At 34.7% G+C, this 23,138-nt stretch overlaps 4 protein-coding genes and 1 pseudogene across 6 annotated transcripts; 2 read left to right on the forward strand and 3 right to left on the reverse strand.

Annotated features, from left to right (window-relative positions):
• The first annotated feature begins 110 nt into the window (after positions 1-110).
• LOC142527545 (agamous-like MADS-box protein AGL29) lies at positions 111-929 on the forward strand. Its single transcript, XM_075632382.1, has one exon. The coding sequence runs from the start codon at positions 147-149 to the stop codon at positions 927-929; it is 783 nt and encodes a 260-aa protein (XP_075488497.1). The 5' UTR covers positions 111-146.
• Positions 930-3,302: 2,373 nt separating this feature from the next.
• Positions 3,303-6,686, reverse strand: LOC142526706 (solanesyl diphosphate synthase 1, chloroplastic-like). Its single transcript, XM_075631257.1, has 6 exons — positions 5,867-6,686; positions 5,638-5,762; positions 4,852-4,979; positions 4,665-4,768; positions 4,356-4,483; positions 3,303-4,155 (listed from the first exon to the last, which is right to left on the reverse strand). Exons 1-6 carry the CDS (start codon positions 6,096-6,098, stop codon positions 3,607-3,609), a joined length of 1,266 nt encoding a protein of 421 aa, XP_075487372.1. The 5' UTR covers positions 6,099-6,686; the 3' UTR covers positions 3,303-3,606.
• A 1,167-nt stretch (positions 6,687-7,853) lies between these two features.
• On the reverse strand, positions 7,854-8,690 carry LOC142527398 (major pollen allergen Ole e 10-like). Its single transcript, XM_075632185.1, has 4 exons — positions 8,503-8,690; positions 8,368-8,402; positions 8,048-8,282; positions 7,854-7,912 (listed from the first exon to the last, which is right to left on the reverse strand). The coding sequence occupies exons 1-4, from the start codon at positions 8,627-8,629 to the stop codon at positions 7,872-7,874; spliced, it is 438 nt and encodes a 145-aa protein (XP_075488300.1). The 5' UTR covers positions 8,630-8,690; the 3' UTR covers positions 7,854-7,871.
• Positions 8,691-16,573: 7,883 nt separating this feature from the next.
• LOC142527335 (fatty-acid-binding protein 3, chloroplastic-like) lies at positions 16,574-18,753 on the forward strand (annotated as a pseudogene).
• Positions 18,754-18,814: 61 nt separating this feature from the next.
• On the reverse strand, positions 18,815-21,015 carry LOC142527334 (receptor-like serine/threonine-protein kinase At1g78530). 3 transcript variants are annotated; one of them, XM_075632111.1, is made up of 7 exons: positions 20,949-21,015; positions 20,659-20,790; positions 20,391-20,540; positions 19,930-20,268; positions 19,427-19,681; positions 19,211-19,344; positions 18,815-19,130 (listed from the first exon to the last, which is right to left on the reverse strand). In XM_075632111.1, the coding sequence occupies exons 3-7, from the start codon at positions 20,524-20,526 to the stop codon at positions 18,948-18,950; spliced, it is 1,047 nt and encodes a 348-aa protein (XP_075488226.1). In that variant the 5' UTR covers positions 20,527-20,540; positions 20,659-20,790; positions 20,949-21,015; the 3' UTR covers positions 18,815-18,947. The 3 variants fall into 3 exon arrangements, with proteins under 3 accessions (XP_075488226.1, XP_075488225.1, XP_075488227.1); XM_075632110.1 differs by having other exon boundaries at positions 20,391-20,546; XM_075632112.1 differs by lacking the exon at positions 20,949-21,015 and having other exon boundaries at positions 20,391-20,546; positions 20,659-20,903.
• Positions 21,016-23,138: the final 2,123 nt, after the last annotated feature.

Below are 23,138 nucleotides of genomic sequence, written 5' to 3' on the forward strand. Positions count from 1 at the left end.
TTTTAATTAAGGAAACGATTTTGTATTAATTATGTCAAAGATATGTTTCTAAATATTATAAGTCACTCGAGATTTTCTCCTTTGGGTATTTTATGTTAATTAAATAATTACTCTCTCTTCGTTAGCTAAAGAACATACTATTGAACATGTTGATGGCAAAGGACACCACCACCACGTTGAAGAAGAAGAAGACCACCCAAGGTCGGAAAAAGATTGAAATCAAGAAAATCGAGAACCTGAGCAACCGGCAAGTGACCTTCTCCAAGCGGCGAGTGGGGTTGTTCAAGAAAGCGAGCGAACTCTGCATCCTCAGCGGGGCCGAAGTAGCCATCATTGTCCACTCGCTAGGGAAGCGCGTATTCACGTTCGGACATCCCACGAAGGATGCCGTGATCGACCGCTTCCTGAAAGACATGTCGGAGCCCGGAAGCCGTTGCGACGGTCGGGAGAACTGCGCCTCCAAGGCAAAGGTAAGGGATTTTAACAAGCATTATTTGGACATGTGCAAGGAGCTGGATGCCGAGAAGAATCGGAAGGAGATGATCGAGGCGGAGGAGAGAGCGGCGGAGGGTTATGGATACAACTTGGGAGGAGGTTTCTGGTGGGACGAGCAAGTAGATTCCATGGATGTGGAGGAGCTGGAGCAGTACATGGCAGCCCTAGGGGAGTTGATTAACAATGTAACGATGAGAGCAAATGATTTGATGCACGCACAGAGTTCCAGTTCTCTGTCAGGGCTTCTGCCGCTGCCCGTGCCGATCACCACCTTTGAAGGCGTTTCAAATCTGGACGTGGAAGGGTGCACGACGTTTGACGAGGCCGCTGCGATTTTGAACCAGAATCCGGCTAATGGTGGCTTCAATTATAGTGGTAATAATAATAGTTGCATGTTGCCGAATTTTGGGTGTTTTGGATGGGGATGTAAATGAGCCATTCAGGACATAAATTAGATAAAAGATCGTTTGAATTTTTTTAATGAGTTTTATTAAGATAAAATAATCAGTTCAAGTTTTATAATATTTAATTTGTTAGCTCTTGAATATATTTGTCCGATCAGTTCCTTAGATTAAAATTCAAACTCGACTCGATAATAAACGAGTAAAGTTGAAACATTCCAGATTTCAACTAAAATCTTCATCCCTAAATTTGGACAAGGGATGGGTGAATTCCCAAAGTTTCGGATTGATTGATGTTATAATTTCGTTTACAGGCCAGGTGTAGTTTCTTATGGTACATATTAAAATCTAACAAGTTAGCACTTTTATTTCTATGAGGTGGAAATATTATTTACGGGTTTAATTTGAGCAGGCTCGTAATTATTATTGAATTTAATTAAACTCTTATTACACTTCCAATCAATAGATTAATAGAAATTCATATGGCTTAGAACGCAAATAGGAATTCCATAATCATGTTTAAATTTGATTGCTTTAAATCTTTGGGGGTGCGGGTTCGTTGCAATAAATTTTGAATCAGTCGCTTATTTTTTTTCCTAATAAATTAGAGACAATTTAAATTTGAAGCTCTCCTTGAATTAAAATATAAAGAAAATTATTGATTTAATGCCATATTTAATGTGATGACGGATAAAAATTTGTTTTTTTTATTTATTTAAGATTTGATTATAAATAGATTTGGAGAGATTTCTTTGTCGAACATATAGAAGGAAACACTTCGCCGAATCTTAAAATAGATAAACCTTATTTATGGTCCACAAAACTTTGATGTATTAATAGTTTCGCCGAATCAAAAAGTTGTATTCCTTAATTTTTCCTCATTTATTATTGATTAGGAATCTACTCATGGATCTTTTTTAGTTATACGGACAACTCCGTCGATATTTACAATAAAAGATAGTATTTTTCATGAGTGACTCAAATAAAATATGCATATCACAAAATTGACATGTAAAACCGTCTCATTTGAGTTTTTGTGTTTATTATTATGTCTTATCAACTTATAATCTTTTTTCAATTTTAAAATTTATCCCCAAAACAAACTACTCTTGTCTATACATTGGCGTTAGTCAATTTCTTACATCTACTATCTATTGTATTTTATGTGGAGTAATGTTACATCTACAATAAAAATTATACATATGATTACCTCTCTCGCATTTGATTATAATAATCTATATTTCTTATTCAATTTAACTCTTAAAAAAGAAAAATAACGGTGTTTTATTTATTACATTGTTATTTGTTTATATTTTTATTTAATAATCTAAAGTGTTGTTAAATTTTCATATTTCATAATTATAAAAATTAATCTTATTAAATCATATTTAATTTTGTCAATGTCATAACCAAATTTGAGAAACAAAAAATCTCTTAAGACATAATATTTATGTATTATATTACATACACAATCTGCGTGTCCAATCGCTGGTATCCAATCGCTGTTGTGCCAATTTCAAGAATGGCAAAATTTGGAAAGAGACGAGGTTTTGGGAGTTTTTAGGAATTCGGAATCAAACTTTGAAGAGTTGAATCAACTCAAAATTGTAAGATTCTCCCCTCCCAATTTTTTTTTTATTTTCAGAAGCCAAACTGGAACCTTTCATTGTTTTTAAGAATTCCAAGAAAATAAACACATACATAATATAATCCTACCCCGACAAAGAATCCATTCAGTCCTAGAGGAAACCAGACTCGCAGATAAAAATGATTCTACAAGAAGTCTTGAGGCTGTACCCGCCAGTACCTGTCATGGCTCGAGGCCCGACACAAACTGTGAAACTAGGAAACTTGACCATACCAGCAGGCGAATATTTGAAGCAGCTGATTGCGAAACTCCATCATGATCCAGAGATTCGGGGAGACGACGCAAAAGAATTCAAGCTTCAGAGATTTTCCAAAGGAATTTCTAATGCCGCCACAAACTCCAGCAGCTTTGTACCATTCAGCTGGGGTCCCAGGATCTGCATTGGCCAGAATTTCGCCATGATTGAGGCTAAAATGGTTATCGCAATGGTTCTGGAACGGTTTTCATTTGAATCGTCACCGCCTTACTCACATTCTCCCTTTTCGCTTCTCACGCTGAAACCACGGCATGGTGCTACCGTAATTCTGCGGAATCTCCGACAACAGACGTGACCCACTTCCAAGAACTTTTATGTGCATGCTTCGTGTTATATTATTGATATTGATCAAGGATAAATAAGTAGAACCCTTTAATTTTTGGTGACATCATTATCTTTTGATACAGTCATTCGTAACAAGCCACTTATTTTTCATGATCACCCACCATTAAAGAGAGGGAAAAAAACATATTTTTTGAGGTATTTTTTATGCCATAGTAAAGAATTGCAAATAAGAGATAGAATTACATGATATTATTGGTTCTTCATGACATTGTACAATCAATGCACCACAAGAATTTGAATTTCATTGTCTCGTGACATTGTCTAAAAATGGCCAAAATAAAGTGTAACATCAGCTACAGAAATTGCTCAAATATATATTACCTGTAAAATCTGCTGTTTCTTTTGATGCCACTTCAGCCAAAAAACCATCTGCAATGGCAATGACTTTGCCCCAAACGCCTTTTCCATTAAGAGATTCATTTAACTCGATCAAGAATCAACTATATGTCAGCATATACCCATCATTTTATTCGTTCCAAGTTAAATTTCACCAATTGTTCTAGTGCCAACTTGAAGGAACTAGAGGGTAGGCATTGAAGATTTCGAACAGCTTCAATAGCTTTATTTCTTGCCAAATCTTGTGCCCTTTCAATCCCACCACAGTTCTTAACAATATCAACGGCCTCTTCAAGAGAACCAGTCTCGGAAAATTCGGATTCGATTATATCTCTCAGTTTTGTTTCTTTCTCCAATGCAAAGATCACGGGTGCAGTCAGATTTCCCTTGGCCAAATCACTTCCAGCAGGTTTACCTAGTTGCTCTGCTGATTGAGTAAAGTCTAATATATCATCCACAATTTGGAACGACAGCCCCAAATTCTTCCCATACTGGTACATCTGCTCAATTAAATCAGCACCCACTCCACTGAATATGGCGGCTCCTTTAGTGCTAGCAGCAATCAAGGAGGCTGTTTTGTAGTAACTCTTGATTAGATATTCCTCAAGTTCAACTTCACAGTCGAACAAACAGGATGCCTGTTTTATTTCACCGCTAGCAAAATCTTTAATAACCTGCAACACAATTCATCAAGCGAATCTGTATGTAAAATTATCTCAATTCTAAAAAATATATCAATCAGGGCCTTCAGGCCTCCCATTTGGGGCTGTCTGCCTTGTAATCATAGATAATCATATACTATTTTTTCCTCTATTTGCCTAAAAATTCTGACTTCGAGAGAAAAGTTTTAAATTTAGGATAGCATTCTGCATACCTGGCTGATAAGCTTTATGACTTCAAGATTTTCAAGGTTCGCCAAGTACCATGACGATTGTGCAAACATGAAATCTCCAGCCAATACAGCTGTTCTTGTACCGTAAAGTTGATGGACGGTTTTTTTCCCTGCAAAGGAATCAGCATATCGGAAGCATTCAAAGAACTTGGAATAATTCAGTGACGAGTGTTCTAATACAGAACTTGTAAAATGAAATATATCTGCCAAAGTAATGCATATATGATCTGTGATTTAATGAAGAGATATGCCACAAGAATTATCTCAAGGTGTTGGACTTAGCAAGCTAACCTCTCCGCAGGTCACTTTCGTCTAATACATCGTCGTGTATCAAACTTGCTGTGTGGATCATTTCAATAATTTCTGCCAGCCTTCTATGTTCTTTGGTGAGATCCCTGAGTCATTAATGGTAAGCTATAAATGTGTCGAATATAGTTTTGCCATAAACTGGTTGAATTGGATGCCAGATTGTGCTTACTTCAAACCAGCAATCTCAGCAGTTGCTCTAGACACAAGGAAAGTTAAAGCCGGTCTCATCCTTTTGCCACCAGCTCCAAAGATTTGCTCAGCAGCAGACATCAGAACTGGATTTTCTGCACCAACGATCTAAAAGTGACTCTTGTCAGAAGAAAAAACCATCGATAACGGGGATGGATGGCTGATAAGTTGAATTTGACACACGATTTCCACACCACCAACCTTATTGACAAATCTTAGCATTATTTACACAACTCATCCAATGATGAGTAGTTGATCTCAGATTCACCATTTAATGTGGATATACAATGGTACACGTTCATACATGTTAAACCGTTGTGGTCTGAACTCTGAAGGGTAACATTATAGCGGATGGATATAGGAAAATATAATTAAGGAGAAAAATGCTACTCAAAGACATTGCAACGGCAAGTTGGTTCATGAAGGCAAACCCCATCCTCTACACATAAGAATGAAAAACATACAAAGAGGGAAATCAAACATTAACTCTGAGATACATTTCTAAGCAAAGGAAACCATTAAAGTGAAGGTGACAATCCAAAAAGAATGATATGAGAATTCTATGAACAATTTCATCAAGTCACAGATATCCAAGTTCGAAAACTCATAATCACATATGTAGATCCAATATATACCAGTAAATTCCATCTTTCAACAGTAATACCAAGGTTAACCACCTCGAAGAACTAATTGATCTCATTACCACGTTAGCAACAGTACGAACTACAAACTGAACCTTCCAAAGCATACCAATCATGAAACTTACTGATTGAAGATTTTTGTTCAGCGTCTGCAAGTCATCGGCCACCACTTCAAATAAATCCGATATTGAAGAAAGCTTTGTTAACTCTTTAGTCAAATCCAGTACGGGCGGAGGGCCAGCAGCGATCTCTGAAACGGTAAAAAACAATCACAACCTAGAAGTTTTTAGAACTCTAAAATGCCAATAGAAACTAATCCATCAACACCAGAAGCAGCAAATGAAATATTATCACCGTTGAGAAAAACTTCTGGAGTCTTGGTTGAAAACACGGGACATGGACCAATTTCACGCCTGTGGCACAACGATTTCCAAGCTTTGCATCCATCGACGTTCCGTAGCAGACCCTTGGAACAATTTCTTACAGAAAAGCGATCAAAAGAGGCATTGGAAGAGCAGCCGCATGCCACAAAATTCAACCTTGTTCTCCCAAACCCAAGATTATGACAAGTAATTGACAACATCATCAGACTAATATGATTTAACTGAAAAGCCACCGAATTTCCTCTAAAATCAAGAACGCTATTTCAGAAACTTTCCAAGTCCGTCGTTTCATGAACACCGAGGGAAAAAATTAACACTTTAACATTAATAAAAAGCGAATCTTTACACAAAACCGAATTCTCCAACTCAAATTGTCAATTGGGTGTTCAGTATATAACCTTCCTCTCTTTTTGCGCACAAGAGTAACGAAGTTTAACTACAACCCAAGCCGATGTTTTCAATCTTTATTGTGCACAAGCATCGAAATATAAGTGGAGCTAGAAATACCACACATATACGAAGTTCCAATATTTTGCATCACACAAAGGGCATCGAGTTTTGTCCTAAATAGAAATACTTAAATACCTAAAGTGAAAGAAAAGAGGCGGTGGGAGCGGGACAGTGACGTTTCAAGACACTTTGATCGTATTCCGAACGGGCAGAGAAAATTGAGAGGCAATGAATGAAACTACGAAGCACCAGAGATACGAGACCTTATCCCGCAACCAACAGCCTTTAGTGAGTCAAGCAGAGGCTTCGGTGAGTTGGTGGTCCGTATTCAGCGGTGTGTGCATTTGAGAACCAGGATATGCTATTACTGATAGTACACAGAAATCTTGGATTAGCCACGTGTGTGATAACTATTGGTTTATTTGAAGAATTATATATTTCATTTGTCAGCCAATACTATAAATCATCAAAGCCAAATACTTAATTTCAAGTTAACTTAAAGAACAAAATCCTTGAGAAAAACCATAGTTCTTCCTTTTTAATTTGGTGCAAAAATATATTCATATAAGATGTTTCTTCTTTTAAAAAAATATCATGTAGCACGAATTTTTTTAAGATAAAATCATTATGTGGAAGTGGAGTCCAATATCTTGTTTTACCAAAGACCCAGTTCCTGAAGGACATGAATCAACAGAAGCAAAATGTCCTCTCAACACAGTTCTTGCTTGGCCAAAACGTGTGCCACCTGATTATGATCAGTATGCAAGAAATGCTTGAAATCCAGCACATATCTTGGCGTATAGAATCAATGGTGCTTCCATGGATAGTGGTAATGAACTGTGCATCAGTATCTAGAACGCATTTTGTCCATCGATTACGAATAATTGCCAGCGAGAGGCCTTCTCTAGCAACAAATGATTCAGCAACGGAGAAAAATAGTGCCATCACCATTGAAGAATAGTTCCCAAGGAGATCTAAATATGAAATTCTAATAGCCCTTAGCATTAGAAAAATAATAAAATTAGGAGTTTTAGAGATTGTCTGAATCCTTTTTCAAATAATCTTATATATTTACTTGATTGTAAAAGCAAACTCAACCTTCCTCTGAAAAGGTGAATTTATTTATATAGAATTTTAAAAATCAAAATAAATTTTATTTTCAGAAAAATATCGATGTAGCAGATATATCTATCCATGCAGCAGCATATTCTTATTAGTATATTTCAAAATTCCATGATTAATTGTTCTTTGTTGGCTGCTCGAAAGATATGCGAATATATCTTATGAGATTGATAATTTCATATTATGCATGTTAGCTCAATAATTTAGAACACAAAATATGAAAGGAGAACTTAAATTTCAGCACCAATATAATTTATTTTAATCACGATATACACGCTTGTAATATATCTGTAGTAACCATGTCTACACACTATATATAGCTAGCTATACGTAGTAATATCAGTATTATAATTCTGTATGATATTACTTAAAGTTTTAGTGCATATATAAATCTCCTAAGCCTGCTAGACCTCTCCAAAAGTATTGTAGCTGCAGCTTCCATAGCCTGCATGCAAAACCAAAAAAAAAAATATTTAAGTCATAAATTTGTACGTGAAGTTGAATCTGGCTTTAGCACCAATCAATTTTTCTGTATTAGAAACCGCGGATTGTTTCTTGATTACAACAGACGTGGACTTACTTGGATCGGTGATGACACGGAGTCCAGTGCCTCCGAAAACACAGTTCCAGCTGTTCCTGCCCCTGGACTGATAATACAGATTCATGGCTACGGAAGCGTGGTTAAACAAATTATTTGGTAAATAGCAAGCGCCGCCTGGCTGAATCACGCTGCAGTCCACAATGCTGCAGGCGTATTCGATGTTGTTCGACAGTGGGGCCTGCTCGCTCGAAGGTTTCGCCACGCACCAATCCTCCTGCATGCAAAAACATATATATGTATATATATTTACATATGTTGCTTACATTTTAATTTTAGCTAGGTAAGTTTTAAGTACACACCTCCTGTCCTCTGGCCGATCTCATCATGTGGAACGCTGCATCCGGAGAAATTTTTTTTAAAAAAAAGATAATATGAGCATTTCAAAGCTCTGAAATATTATTTGAAACTCCAGTAAATGAAAAAATTAGACCTACCCGAGACTGAAAATAGCAGGAAGTAAAGAGAGACGAAAGCTAATTTAGCCATTTGCTGATTGATATGATATGCAATATTTGTACGAGGATTATATAGAACGGATACGTTTCTTGAACAGGGAGACATGGCATTTAAGTATATCTGGCTACGATAACAAGAATGTTGTCTAGAAGGGAAAGCTACGCAATATTTCTTATTTAGCTGCAATAATTTGCCTTGGAAGCGTTTCTTGATTTCGTATAACAAGAAACAAATTTTTGACATTAACTTCAAACTTAAAGCTTTCGCTCAACTACTTACCTTGAGAAGGCTAAACAAACGAGACGAAACGCATTTCTACACCAATGTTATTTGAGGTAAACCCGTAGGGCCCTTAATTCATTTCAGTTAATATTATGACACGCATTATGTTTGTATGATAAATATTATTTATTAAAAATAATGTACTAATATTGTTATAAAATTATTTAACAATCATTTTGTCTGCATCGGGTAAATCTATGAACTCATGTAATAATTTTCAAACTACTTTAGTCATATAAACCGATATCCCGGAAAATATCCTATATCCGGGACATCGTCGGTTTAGAGCCCGGGTAGTCAGGAGGTGATAGCCCAGGAAGCCATGAGAGTGGAGCAGTCTTGCCCCATGACCAGTAGTGGCTGAGTTCATCCGTGATCCCGGGAGTATAGAGCCCAGACATTCCGATACAGGTGTCATGTTGGAGCTCATAGGTATGGAGCACCGTGACTTGGCCATTATTAGGAGATCTTTTGGCACGTGTATGAGTAATGTGACTCGATCGGAGTAGGCATGAGTTGTCAGATTTAGTAGTCTCAGTAAGCAGAGCATGAACAACCATCCACCATGTGTAGCAATTTGGCACTGAAAACAAAATCCTCGTTGACTTTGCTTCTATAAATACCAGGTTTGCTTGATGTTAATTCATTCAGATACATATTTTTTGGCAAAAAAAAAAAAGAATACTCACATTCTTCAAAAAATATTTGACTGACTCGAGCGTCGGAGTAGCTATGCCGGAAAACTCTTCGACACCCCACTAACGATCTATGTTATTTTTAAATGTGCAGATATTTCTAAAGCAAATGAGAACCCTTTCCTGAAAAATATAATCCGACACGGTGAAATTCCACACTTATCTCATACTCAATTCGGCCGGTCGCATCATACAATGGTATTGGACAAGTCATGTATGAAGTTCGTCCTGAAAAGATATTGGTAGGAATAATCGGACTCATAATTATTAACCAACACTCACATACTTCATCAACTCGGATATTCCATCGTTAGGGTACTCTTATCTATATTTTGTATACGATGCACGAGGTCCTAAAAAATAGCATGAAGTTTTTTTTAAAATTTTAAAATGAAATTTAACAGTTTTTTAAATAAAATTTGTAGGAGATAACAATATAATTAAAATATGAATATGAAATATGTAGTTAGGTGAGGTCAGTAAAGTGTATTTTCGGAATAACAAAAAAGATTCGTCAGTATACCAAAATTTAGTTAAACTAAAAAAAATAATGCATGACACCTAAATGCTTCGAAGTTTTTATTCCGATTGAGTTTTACAAAATACCATCTAGAACACAAAACAAATTTTTTAATTTAATAAAAAATTATTTTAGTACCCACCATATATATCATCTATTTTTTTTATAAAAAATTAAGTAACTAAATATTTCTTAATAGATATATGTACTTTGAATTTATAAAAAAATATAGCAACTATTTTAAAAAAAATTAAAATACTAAGATATTTCTTTTTCGTTATCTAATTTATTTGAATTTATAAAAAATATAGGATTTGTTGTGAAAAAATAAAAATTTATGGTAAAGAGTAAAAATCTCAAACTCTCAAAATTTACCAAACTACATACTTTATAATATTTTTCTCTCTACTCAATTGTGATTTTCTTCACAAATGAAATATCTATTTATAGGAAATCTTTACAAATAATCCAAAAATAAAATACATCATTACCTACATCATCACACACTAATTTTCAATATTTACAACTCTTATTTTCAACATTCAAATATTCAATACACACATTTTAAATATATTTTTCAACACTCCCCATTGTGATGATGATCATAATGATTGTCTTCATTACGTGTTTTTATACTTCCTCGTTAAAAACCTTACTAGGAAAAACCCAGTGGGATAAAAACCATAGCAAGGGAAAAAGAGTGCAGTCACTAAACTCCCCCTCATGTTGACACGAACAATTCTTCACAAATTTCGTAGATTGCGCATCCCAATATTATATATATTTTTTCTGAATATTGACGTAGGAAGCGCCTTTGTGAAGAGATCTGATGAATTTTCACTTGATTGAATGTGACGAACATCAATACATTTATTCTTCTCAAGCTCCTTGGTGAATGCGAAGAACTTAGGAGGAATATGTTTAGTTCTGTCGCTTTTTATGTATCCTTCTTTCATTTGAGGCAACACATGCAGCATTATCTTCATATAGTATCACAGGCTTCTCGTCGAATGATAATCCGCGTGAGATTTGGATATGTTGGGTCATTGATTTTAACCACACACATTCACGACTTGCTTCATGTAGTGCAATAATCTCGGCATGGTTTGATGAAGTTGTCACGAGCGTTTGTTTCTGTGAACGCCAAGAAATTGCAGTGCCTCCACGAGTAAAAACATATCCAGTTTGGGAACGTGCCTTGTGTGGATCAGATAAGTATCCAGCATCGGCATAACCAATTATACTTGGATTAGCATCTTTTGAATACAAAAGTCCCAAGTCTGTCGTTCCTCGTAGATAACAGGAATATATGTTTAATTCCGTTCCAGTGTCTCTTTGTTGGATATGTGCTAAATCTTGCCAACAAATTTACGGCAAAAGATATATCAGGCCTTGTACAATTTGTAAGATACATAAGGGCACCGATAGCACTTAGATATGGTACTTCTGGACCAAGAATATCTTCATCTTCTTCACATGGTCGGAATGGATCCTTTTCTATGTTTAATGATCTAACAACCATTGGAGTACTTAAAGGATTTGATTTATCCATATTAAAACGTTTAAGGATCTTTTCTGTATAATTTGTCTGGTGAACAAACATTCCACGTTCTTTTTGTTCAATTTGTAAACCCAGACAATACTTGGTTTTTCCAAGATCCTTCGTTTCAAATTCTTCCTTCAAGTATGACACAACTTCTTGAATTTCCTTATTCGTTCCAATTATGTTTAAATCATCAACATATACAGCAATAATTACGCATCCGGATGTTGTTTTCTTAATGAAAACACAAGGGCATATTGAATTATTTACATATCCCTTTTTCATCAAGTGATCACTTAGCCGATTATACCACATTCGGCCAGATTGCTTTAACCCATATAACGATCTTTGTAATTTCACAGAATAACATTATCTGGGTTTTGAACTTTGTGTTTCAGGCATCTTAAATCCTTCGGGGATTTTCATATATATATTACTATCAAGTGATCCATATAAGTAAGCTGTAACAACATCTATAAGACGCATTTCTAAATTTTCAGATACCGCCAAGCTAATCAAATACCGAAACGTCATTGCATCCATCACGGGAGAATACGTTTTTTCATAATCAATTCCAGGCCTTTGAGAAAAACCTTGTGTAACAAGTCGAGCTTTATATCTCACTATTTCATTTTTCTCATTTCGCTTTCGAATAAAAACCCATTTGTATCCAAGAGGTTTTACACCTTCAGGTGTAAGGACTATAGGTCCAAAAACATTACGTTTATTTAGCGAATCCAATTCAACCTGGATGGCTTCTTTCCATTTTATCCAATCCTGCCGATTTTTACATTCACCAAAAGATTTTGGTTCATGATCTTCATTATCATTTATGATGTCGATTGCCACATTATAAGAAAATATATCATCAATTTCTTCTATATCTTTTCGGTTCCATATTATTCAAGTATTAATATAATTGATAGAGATTTCATGATTCTCGTCAGTTTGTGATTCTGACAGAACATTTTCATCATCATGTGTTTCTTCAGGAACACCATTCTCTATTTTGTGATCATCACGTGTTTATTCAGGAACATCATTCTTTATTTTGTGATCATCGTGTTTCTCTATGAATTTTATTTTTCGAGGGTTTTTATCCTTGGAACCGACTGGCCTTCCACGCTTCAGGCGTTTAATGACATCATGAGTATTTTCAATTTGTTTCTTCGGAATTTCAATTCGAGCAGGGGCATTTGCAGCATGTATATATGATTTAGTTACCCCTTTTGTGTCTGCAAATGCATCTGGTATTTGATTTTCTATTCTTTGCAAGTGCATAATTTGCTGTACATCTTTTTCACATTGTTTTGTTCTTGGATCCAGATGTAACAATGATGAGACATACCATGTAATTTTCTTTTCGGTATGTTTTTGTTCTCCCCTAACATTGGGAAGATTTTCTCATTAAAATGACAATCAGCAAAACGTGATGTGAGAGGTTCAAGATATCGAATGATTGATGGACTATCATAACCGATATAAATTCCAACCTTTCTTTGAGGTCCCATTTTCTTTCGTTGCGGTGGTGCAATAGGCACATACACCATACATCCAAAAATTCTCAGATGAGAAATGTCTGGTTCTTTACCAAATGCAAGCTGCAATGGGGAGTATTTATGATATGCACTTGGTCTGATGCGAATTAATGAAGCAGCATGTAAAATTGCATGTCCCCATATAGAAATAGGGAGCTTTGTTTTCATAATCATTTGTCTAGCAATCATTTGCAGACGTTTAATCAATGATTCAGCCAATCCATTCTGTGTATGTACATGAGCAACATGATGCTCAACAATGATTCCCATAGACATACAATAATCATTGAAAGTCTGAGAAGTAAATTCACCAGCATTATCAAGTCTAATTTTCTTGATTGTATAATCGGGAAATTGATTCCTCAATTTTATTATTTGAGCAAGTAATCTTGCAAATGCAACATTTCGAGTTGACAATAAACATACATATGACCATCTGCTGGAGGCATCAATCAATACCATAAAGTATCTGAATGGTCCACATGGTGGATGGATTGGTACACAAATATCATCCTGAATACGTTCAAGAAACATTGGTGATTCAGTTTGGATTTTGGCTGGTGATGGTCTTATAATAAGTTTTTCAAGAGAACATGTTTTACATTGAAACATATTATTCTGAAAGATCTTCTGGTCTTTCAGCGGATGACCATGTGTATTTTCTATAATTCTTCGCATCATTGTTGAACCAGGATGTCCCAATCGATCATGCCAATTGGTTAATATTGAAGAATTATCAACTACCATGTTTGATTCAATCGGACTTAAATGTGTATAATGCAATCCAGTAGGGAACATTGGTACTTTTTCACTCACATATTTCTTTTCTGATTTATATGTGATAAGACACATATATTTCTTATTCCCTTCATTCATTGTTTGAGTATCATAACCATGAGAATATATATCATTAAAACTCAACAAATTTCTTTTCGATTGTGGTGAATATAAAGCATCATTGATCAAAAATTTTGTACCATTAGGTAACAAAAATTGTGTTTTACCACATCCTTTAATCAGGTCTACAGGACCTGATATTGTATTCACCGTTGTTTTTGTTGGTTTTAGTTCCAAGAAATATCTTTTATCTCGGAGGATAGTGTGCGTTGTACCACTATCGGGTATGCAAACTTCAGCTTTGCTCATAGCATTTTCCATTTTTTGAATTTCAAAAAAATATGCAATGAAATAAAATTACTGGCAATATATATTTAAATATAACACATATCATAATTATACAATAAAACATTATATGGATATATGAAAAATAGATTATTGTACATTATATTCTACCACTATATTGTTCATTTTCAGAGAAACCATTGAGAAAATCTGCAGCATCAATATTGTTCATTTCTATCCCACCAACATATTGATCATTTCCAGAGAAATCATTCATAAAATCAGTAGCATCAAAATGAGTTGAATCACTCAAATGGTCACTGCGTTCAGTGAAGTTGGTCTCCTTTTCTTTCCCCTTTAATGATTCTTTATAAAGTTTGCAAAGGTGTTCAGGGGCTCGACAAATTTTGGACCAATGTCCTGGAGTACCACATCTGAAACAAGAACTTTCATATCTTTTTGAGTGATTCTCATTAACACTTGTATTCTCATGATGTCTTTTCTGTGGATGGTTTGGGACGCTCTTTTGAGATGAATTATAAAAATAACTATCTCTATTGTTTTCAAAACCACGGCCTCGACCACGACCACGGCCAATTCCACGTCCACGTCCACGTCCACGACCTCGACCTCGACCTCGACCTCGACCAAAACCTTGTCTTTGAATTTGATTTTGGTTTCCAGGTTTAAATTCATTTTTACTTACAGCATTTACTTCTGGAAATGCTTGTTGATCCAGTGGGTCGGGACTGATGATTTCTCGTTAATAGCTCGTTGTTTTTTTCCGCCACAAGAAGACAGGCGATGATTTCAGAATATCTCGCAAATCCACGTACTCTATATTGTTGCTGTAGAGTAATATTTGATGCATGAAACGTGGAAAATGTTTTTTCAAGCATTTTCGATTCTGTGACCTCATGTCCACAAAATTTTAGCTGCGAGATTATTCGATACATCGCTGAATTATAATCGCTGACTTTCTTAAAATCTTGGAATCTTAACATATTCTATTCATCACGGGCGGTCGGAAGTATAACTTCCCTTATATGTTCAAATCTTTCTTTCAATCCTTTTCACAAAGCCATGAGATCTTTTTCAATTAAATATTCACATTTCAATCACTCGTCGAGATGTCGACGCAAAAATATAATGGCTTTTGCCTTTTCTTGTGATGTCGATATGCCATTTTCTTTTATTGTCTCACTTAGACCCAATGACTCAAGATGCATTTCTACATCGAGAGTCCATGACATATAATTTTTTCCCGTGATGTCGAGCGCAACAAATTCGAGCTTTGTCAAATTTGACATGGTGGTACTAAAAAAAAATTACGATACATTTTATTAGTTAATGAATATTGCAATACAAAGTAATGGATAAACAACAAGTACAACCATTTGTAAAAATAAAGAAAACACACGAGTAGGATATTCTCCGATAAATAAAAGACTCGTGAGTATGATAACCAAAATAATTAAAAATAACCTTGAGAAAGTCATATTCTTTTTTCTTCGAAAATTTAGTGAAGAATAATTTTTAGAGAAGAAGAGAAAGTTGGAGTGATTGAATGTGTTTATGAAATCATATTTATAGGGCAAAAACTAGCCGTTTTGTTACCGTTTATGACCGTTGGTGTATAAAAAAATAAAGGTATGTATTTGTATAATTTTATGGTAATAATATGGTGTATATAATATTAGACATATTTAAATAATTATGTATATCATATCATATTATTATAATGATGTGTCATAAGATATTTTATTTAAAAATCTTATAGGATTTTATACTTGTCGTCTCCCTTACCGGGAGTGTGGGATGTCGTCTTAACATCCTCCCAGGATTTATAACAAGTTTTTGAAAAATTTATTTTTATTATTTCTAATAACATTATATTATATATTAAATATATACACAATAAATAAATAACAGTAAAATAAATATTATTACTTTTGTTATCTTTTTCTTCTGTTTGGAGCTTGGAAAAGGATGTAGGACTTTTAGAGCTTCGTGCTTATAACGTGTGTTGTGAAAAAGTAAAAATTTATGGTAAAAAGTAAAAATCTCAAACTCTCAAAATTTACCAAACTACACACTTTATAATATTTTTCTCTCTACTCAATTGTGAATTTCTTCACAAATGAGAGATCTATTTATAGTAAATCTTTACAAATAATCCAAAAATAAAATACATCATTACCTACATCATCACACACTAATTTTCAATATTTACAACTCTTATTTTCAACATTCAAATATTCAATACACATATTTTAAATATATTTTTCAACAGCATTATCAAATTTTAAATTTAGTAATAAGTTGTCCTCTATTACAGTCGAATATAGACACGAGATGACGTACAGAGGCTTCCAATCACCGTCCGGCGGCGGAGACTTGTGTAAAGACACCAACTTGTCAAAATCATTGTTATTACCGTCAACCTACGAATGAGCTATAGCACAGCCTAAGCCTAAAGCCTTGTACACATACATCCTATATTTTCCTAAATGCAGCTGGGATTAGTAATCCAGCTCCTGCGGACAATCACATTTACAGAAAATGGCCTCAATTTCGGCAATGCCCACCCAAGTTTGCCTTTCATCGCCCACCAGAATCAAGTCCCTTGATGTGAACCCAAGAATCTGCTATCTTGAAAATACTCCAAACAACCCATTATCTTTATCGAACAGGGGCGCGGCCTTTTCCAACTTATCCACATTTACGACTGTCCCTGTCAAGAGGAATTCGGTTAGACTTCACACTCACGTCTCACCAAATGCTGCTGCTTCTTCTTCTGGTAAATAACATAATTATTGGGTTTATTCAAGAAATTCTTGTGAATATTTTGTGGAGCTGTTAGTTTCATGTCCTAATTAAACGCAAGAAAAAAGTGTTCTTTTTGTTGACTTGTTTGGAATGCGTGCTTTGCTTTCTCAAAGTTCTGGCAGTTCCCTTTTTCCTCCAAGAACCTTTCCGGGTTGGTCTTATTGTGGAAAAGTGGATAAGAGAATCTCATTTGGTTATAACTTGGAAGTGTGTGATGAGGTTTATCTTTGACGGGACTGACGCTCCACTGAAGAAAAAAGTTACCTGTAATTTTTCTAAAATATTAACATCGTTCCCTTCACAGATTAACTCGGTACCCGACTCATGTTATGATAATTTTATATGATGATGAGTTGCGAGTAATATTAGTCATGGTTTGAAGGTAGAATTTGATAATCATAGATACGTTAATCTCAAGTGGTAACTTAGTATTAAAATTGACTGCCGAAGTACAGTCAATTGCACTGGAGTTGTGAAATACGCATTTCTTTGCCACGTTCCGTATTCTTGTCAATTATTTAATGGCATTGATCTCTTGACTTCAGCTGTGGATCCAGAATACATAGAAGAACCTGGAACCAATGTGAAATTTTAGTCGTCACTTAACCTTCCTGGTTGCTCCTCTTCTTTGTCCTTTCTATGAGCTGGTTAGTTGCTTCGTCTATTTCAAAATGCCATGCATTGTTGCAGCATCTGTTCGAAATAAATATTCTGTAGTTCTCATGCTTTTATGGACTATAAAATATTTGCCCTGTGTTTTATTCATAGGATACAGGGAAAAAGTCTTTAGCAATAATCGGAGTTAAAGTCTATTCTGCGGGACTATACACAAATCCAACAATCTTTACTAAGTTAAGTGAGTGGAAGGGCGTTCATCTGAAGAGTTACAGCAGGATTCATTGTTCTTTGATGCTATTTTCAAGAGTAAATATCTTCCAAATAAGCATTTTCAAGCATGAGAGAGGAGGGTTGCCAAAATTGGACTATGTTCATTTTATAAAGTGCAGCTTCTCTAGAGAAATCACTTCATATTATTCTGGTTAGAGATGTAGATGGTAAAATATTTTGGGATGCCCTCGATGAGGCTCTCTCTCCCGGAATCAAATCACCAAGTCCAGTGGATGCATCTGCACTATCATTATTCCGTAGCTTTTTCAAGGGAGGCCCTTAAAGAAAGGAACTTCCATATTTTTGACTTGGTTGGACCCAACCAAAATACTTGTGAGTTTGAAATCTTTTGTGTGCGATAAATTTCACCTATTTTGACACTGAAATCGGCAGTTCTTTCCTTTGAGTATTGTTGGATGGCAGCAACTGCCCTCATTCCCAATGTCACTCGCGGCCGCCAATGTGATATAACAATCAAAACATGACGCCTACATTTGAGTTATATTGTTACAACTAGTTATAAATTTTGACACAGGTGCTTGATTCTTTGAGGAGACTGAGAAAATGATATATTTATTTCCATTTCTCCTCTACTTTATCAGTAAACCTCCCATTACAACATATCAAATTATTTTGTTATTGTGAGTTTGTAGGTTTTTGTGTCATCTGAGGGTATGCCTTCTTCAGTTGATGCTACAATTGAATCGTCAAATGTTGCATCTGCTCTCTTTGACGTGTTTCTTGGAAGCAATCCAGTGTCTCCATCATTGAAAGATTCAGCTTCTAATGGATTTACTGCAGCTCTGAAGTAAACGAACACTCGTTGAGTTCAAATTGGTCTTTTTGTTCCCATGTTAGTCTGGTTTGACGAACTTTTCTCATTGAATCAAGTTTCAATGTATCTATTTATGTAAACGGACTTGGTATCAATACATTGAAATGATACAATGCACATTTTCATAGATATTCAGAAGTTTTGAGTACATTTGCAAGTTCCTGATGTAAATTATTCTGGTCTTATCTGCTCTAGCATCTTCACTACTTCAGCCATTGTAGGTCGTTTAGTCGGCTCTGACTCAAGGCACATCAATGCCATACCAAATACATGGTTAATTTCGTCAGCTGGACAACCTTCCAAAATGCTGTCAAGTACACATTCTTCTCTCTTATCTTGGACAACTGTCTTAACCTGCAAAAGTATGATGTCTGACCAAGTTTATCCTTGAGAGAAGATTGAAAATATGTACTTCAAAAGATTCAAAATTTTACCCATGTCACCAGCTTAGTTCCCTCTTCTATGAATGATTCGTCGGTTGGTTTTTTCCCCGTCAGAAGCTCTAGCAATACAACACCAAAGCTGTAAACATCTCCTTTTGCTGTTGCTTTCCCCGTGTCAAAATATTCTGCAGAAGGGCGAGCAAAAGATCATCAAACATTTCTGAAATTAATAAATTTAACGACGTAGTATATGACTATGTAGCATACCAGGAGCCAAGTACCCAAAAGTTCCTGCAACTAATGTTGATACATGAGTTTTATCTGGTTCCATCAAAGTGGCTAATCCAAAATCGGATATGCGAGCCTCCAAGTTATGATCCAACAATATGTTACTCGACTTAATATCTCTATGTATTATGTGAGGGATGCAGTCGTGATGAAGGTAGGATATTCCCCTGGCGGCTCCAACTGCTATTTTGTATCTTGAAGGCCAATCAAGAATCAACTTGTTCATAGATTTTCCTGCATAAAAGCGGTACAGCTTTTAGTTGATGTGGTTGCTAATAATTATGCAACTTAAAATCCAAATTTAAATGTCATGTTTCGATGCACTAAGTTGGCAAACATATAAAACATCAGGGGAGGCAATTTAGTTCTCCAATCATCTATCTCCCAATAGTTGCATTAATTTGTAACTAGTTCAAACTCGACACTAAAAGTAATTGTTGCATCTTAGCAGAAATTTAAAAGATTGATCTTCATGTGCATACCATGAAGAAGCGTATCCAAACTGCCGTTCGGCATTAGTTCATAGATAAGAAGATTATACTGAGGAGCAGCATAGTACCCATGAAGGGTCACGATATTCCGATGCTTAATATCCCCCATAGCTTCCAACTCCCTCTCAAAACCGCGATCGTGCTCTGCACTGAATCTGTTGAGTTTTTTAACGGCAAAGGATATGGATTCGTTTACCATCAGTTTGTAAACTGTCCCATAACCTCCGGATCCAATAACATCCTTGTTGCTTAGTTTCATTGTCTTCTTCAAGAACAATTTAGGTTCCAAAGAATTGGTCCTCTGTGATTTAAACATTACTAGTTTCCCACCTGTTCCAGACATCATAGTACATTTTTGTCTTCAACTTGAGGATCAAATTCAAAACCATTAAACTTATGCAAACTATGCATGATTTAGACCCCAAAGATCAAAGGTTAGAAAGCCTTGGTACCTGTGAAACTGTCTTGGAAAACCATTTGTTTTCTTTTCCATCTACGATAACAGAGGATTGCCATGATGATTTTTGAGATAACAAAAGCAACAACTCCGATCGTGATGTAGATTGGTAGCGTCTGCGTGTTTTCCATTTTTTAGTCACGCCCTGCAACTTCGAATAACGTATATTTCGATTGGTTACTAGGATATATTAACATGGTCTAGATACTGTGGGATCAATGATATAGTAGTAGTCCATGCAGAAGCTAAAAGTTGGGACATACCTGTATTATGCTCTTAAGCAAAGAACATCAGTTTTTGACAAGTGCAAGCACATAAATTCGAATACATTGATGTGAACTAAGCAGTGGACGGTAGTTGTTTACAAATTAGGCTGTTTCTTTAAGTTTTCCACACTGAAAAAGGAAAATTTTGGTTCATATTTAGAGAAGATGTCGGTTCACATTGGGGTCAATGGGTAGCGATTATTACTATTTTCACAAGCAAAGTTCGTGATTTTCAACGAGGAGTTGAAATACGCACATACATATATGTATTTTAAAGAACTGCCAACCTGTTGTGTTGTCCACATCATTAATACGGGTGGTTGGGTATCAGGCCTTTATTTGTCCCACCTGTTTAATAAATAAAAAAAAAAGATAGTACGTACACAAAAATATGAAAAAAATTATACAATGGAACTGTCGATTAATATATGATAAGGAGTTATTTGCCATTTTGGAGTATACAAGGGATAAAATTCAATTTTAAAACAGTGTTAAGACTGGAAAGTTTGAAATTACAAATGATCTCCCATACCATCTCATCTTTCATGTGATTAAGAAAGCCTTCTTTTTATCTTCCATAAAAAATCATGTGATCCCAAGCTTAAAAAGTTTATGAAAATTATGATATTTTCATTTGTCACCTGCTTAGATAAACTCGATTATTAAGCAATTACACATATAGCTGTGGATCAAGAAATAATGGGAATTGAGGAATTTTTTTATTTTTTTATTTTATTTTTTTGCAAAATTTGAGATATTGAATTTCATGGAACTTCATAATTATATATATACACAAATTGATCTAAAAAATTATTATAAAGATCATGAGATATTTTAAATTTGAGATGCTGTCTATGGGGCTCATTCTTCCTTATCCATCTTGATCTTCCTATTATTAATAAAATTCTTAAAGGTTTTTGCTTTTGTTTGTATGAAGAATCATGTGAAGATCTGCATGTCTCCGTAGGGTTAGGACCAGCTGTCCTTATGGATCTCTACTTTTCACAAAGATATACGACTGTCAATTCAAACTGTCAATGTTATTGGACTCTGTAATTAAAACAGGCCATATTGGTATGTTTTTTAGAGTATTTTTCTGGGCCCGTTGGGTCCATTTCCAATTTTGCATCAACATTTAGGCCAGAAAATCAAACATGACATAACTCCTCCATCTTCCAATGGATTCATTAATTGAATAGATATCAAATCTTTCAACATTGCTGAAAATAATATTTGAATGTTGAAAAAGTAATAGTTGAATATTTGAATGTTGAAAATAAGAGTTGTAAAATTAGAAATTTGTGTGTGATGATGTAGGTAATGATGTATTTTATTTTTGGATTATTTGTAAAGATTTCCTATAAATAGATCTCTCATTTGTGAAGAAATTCACAATTGAGTAGAGAGAAAAATATAATAAAGTGTGTAGTTTGATAAATTTTGAGAGTTTGAGATTTTTACTTTCTACCATAAATTTTTACTTTTCACAACACGTTATCAGCACTAAGCTCTAAAGTCCTCCATACTTTTCCAAACTCCAAATAGAAGAAAAAGGTAACAAAAGTAATAATATTTATTTTACTGTTATTTATTTATTGTGTATATATTTAATATATAATATAATGTTATTATTAGAAATAATAAAAATAAATTTTTCAAAAACTTGTTATAAATCCTGGGAGGATGTTAAGACGACATCCCACACTCCCGGTAAGGGATACGACAAGTATAAAAGCCTATAAGATTTTTAAACAAAATAACTTATGACACATCATTATAATATGTGATGATATACATAATTATTTAAACATGACTAATATTATATACATCATATTATTACCATAAAATTATACAAATACATACATTTATTTTTTTGTACACCAACGGTCATAAACGGTAACAAAACGGCTAGTTTTTGCCCTATAAATATGATCTCACAAACTCTTTCAATCACTCCAACTTTATCCTATTCTCTAAAAATTATTCTTCATCAAATTTTTCGAAGAAAAAAGAAGATGACTTTCTCAAGGTTATTTTTAATTATTTTGGTTATCATACTCACGAGTCTTTTATTTATCGGAGAATATCCTCCTCGTGTGTTTTCTTTATTTTTACAAATGCTTGTACTTGTTGTTTATCCATTACTTTGTATTGCAATATTCATTAACTAATAAAATGCATCGTAATTTTTTTAATACCATTATGTCAAATTTGACAAAGCTCGAATTTGTTGCGTTCGACATCACGGGAAAAAATTATATGCCATGAACTCTCGATGTAGAAATGCATCTTGAGTCATTGGGTCTAAGCGAGACCATTAAAGAAAATGGTATATCTTCATCACAAGAAAAAGCAAAAGCTATAATATTTTTGCGTCGACATCTCGATGAAGGTTTAAAATGTGAATATCTCATCGAAAAAGATCTCATGGGTCTGTGGAAAGAATTGAAAGAAAGATTTGAACATATAAGGCAAGT

Source organism: Primulina tabacum, chromosome 15 (genome assembly GCF_025594145.1).
Source record: "Primulina tabacum isolate GXHZ01 chromosome 15, ASM2559414v2, whole genome shotgun sequence".
Lineage (NCBI taxonomy): Eukaryota > Viridiplantae > Streptophyta > Magnoliopsida > Lamiales > Gesneriaceae > Primulina > Primulina tabacum.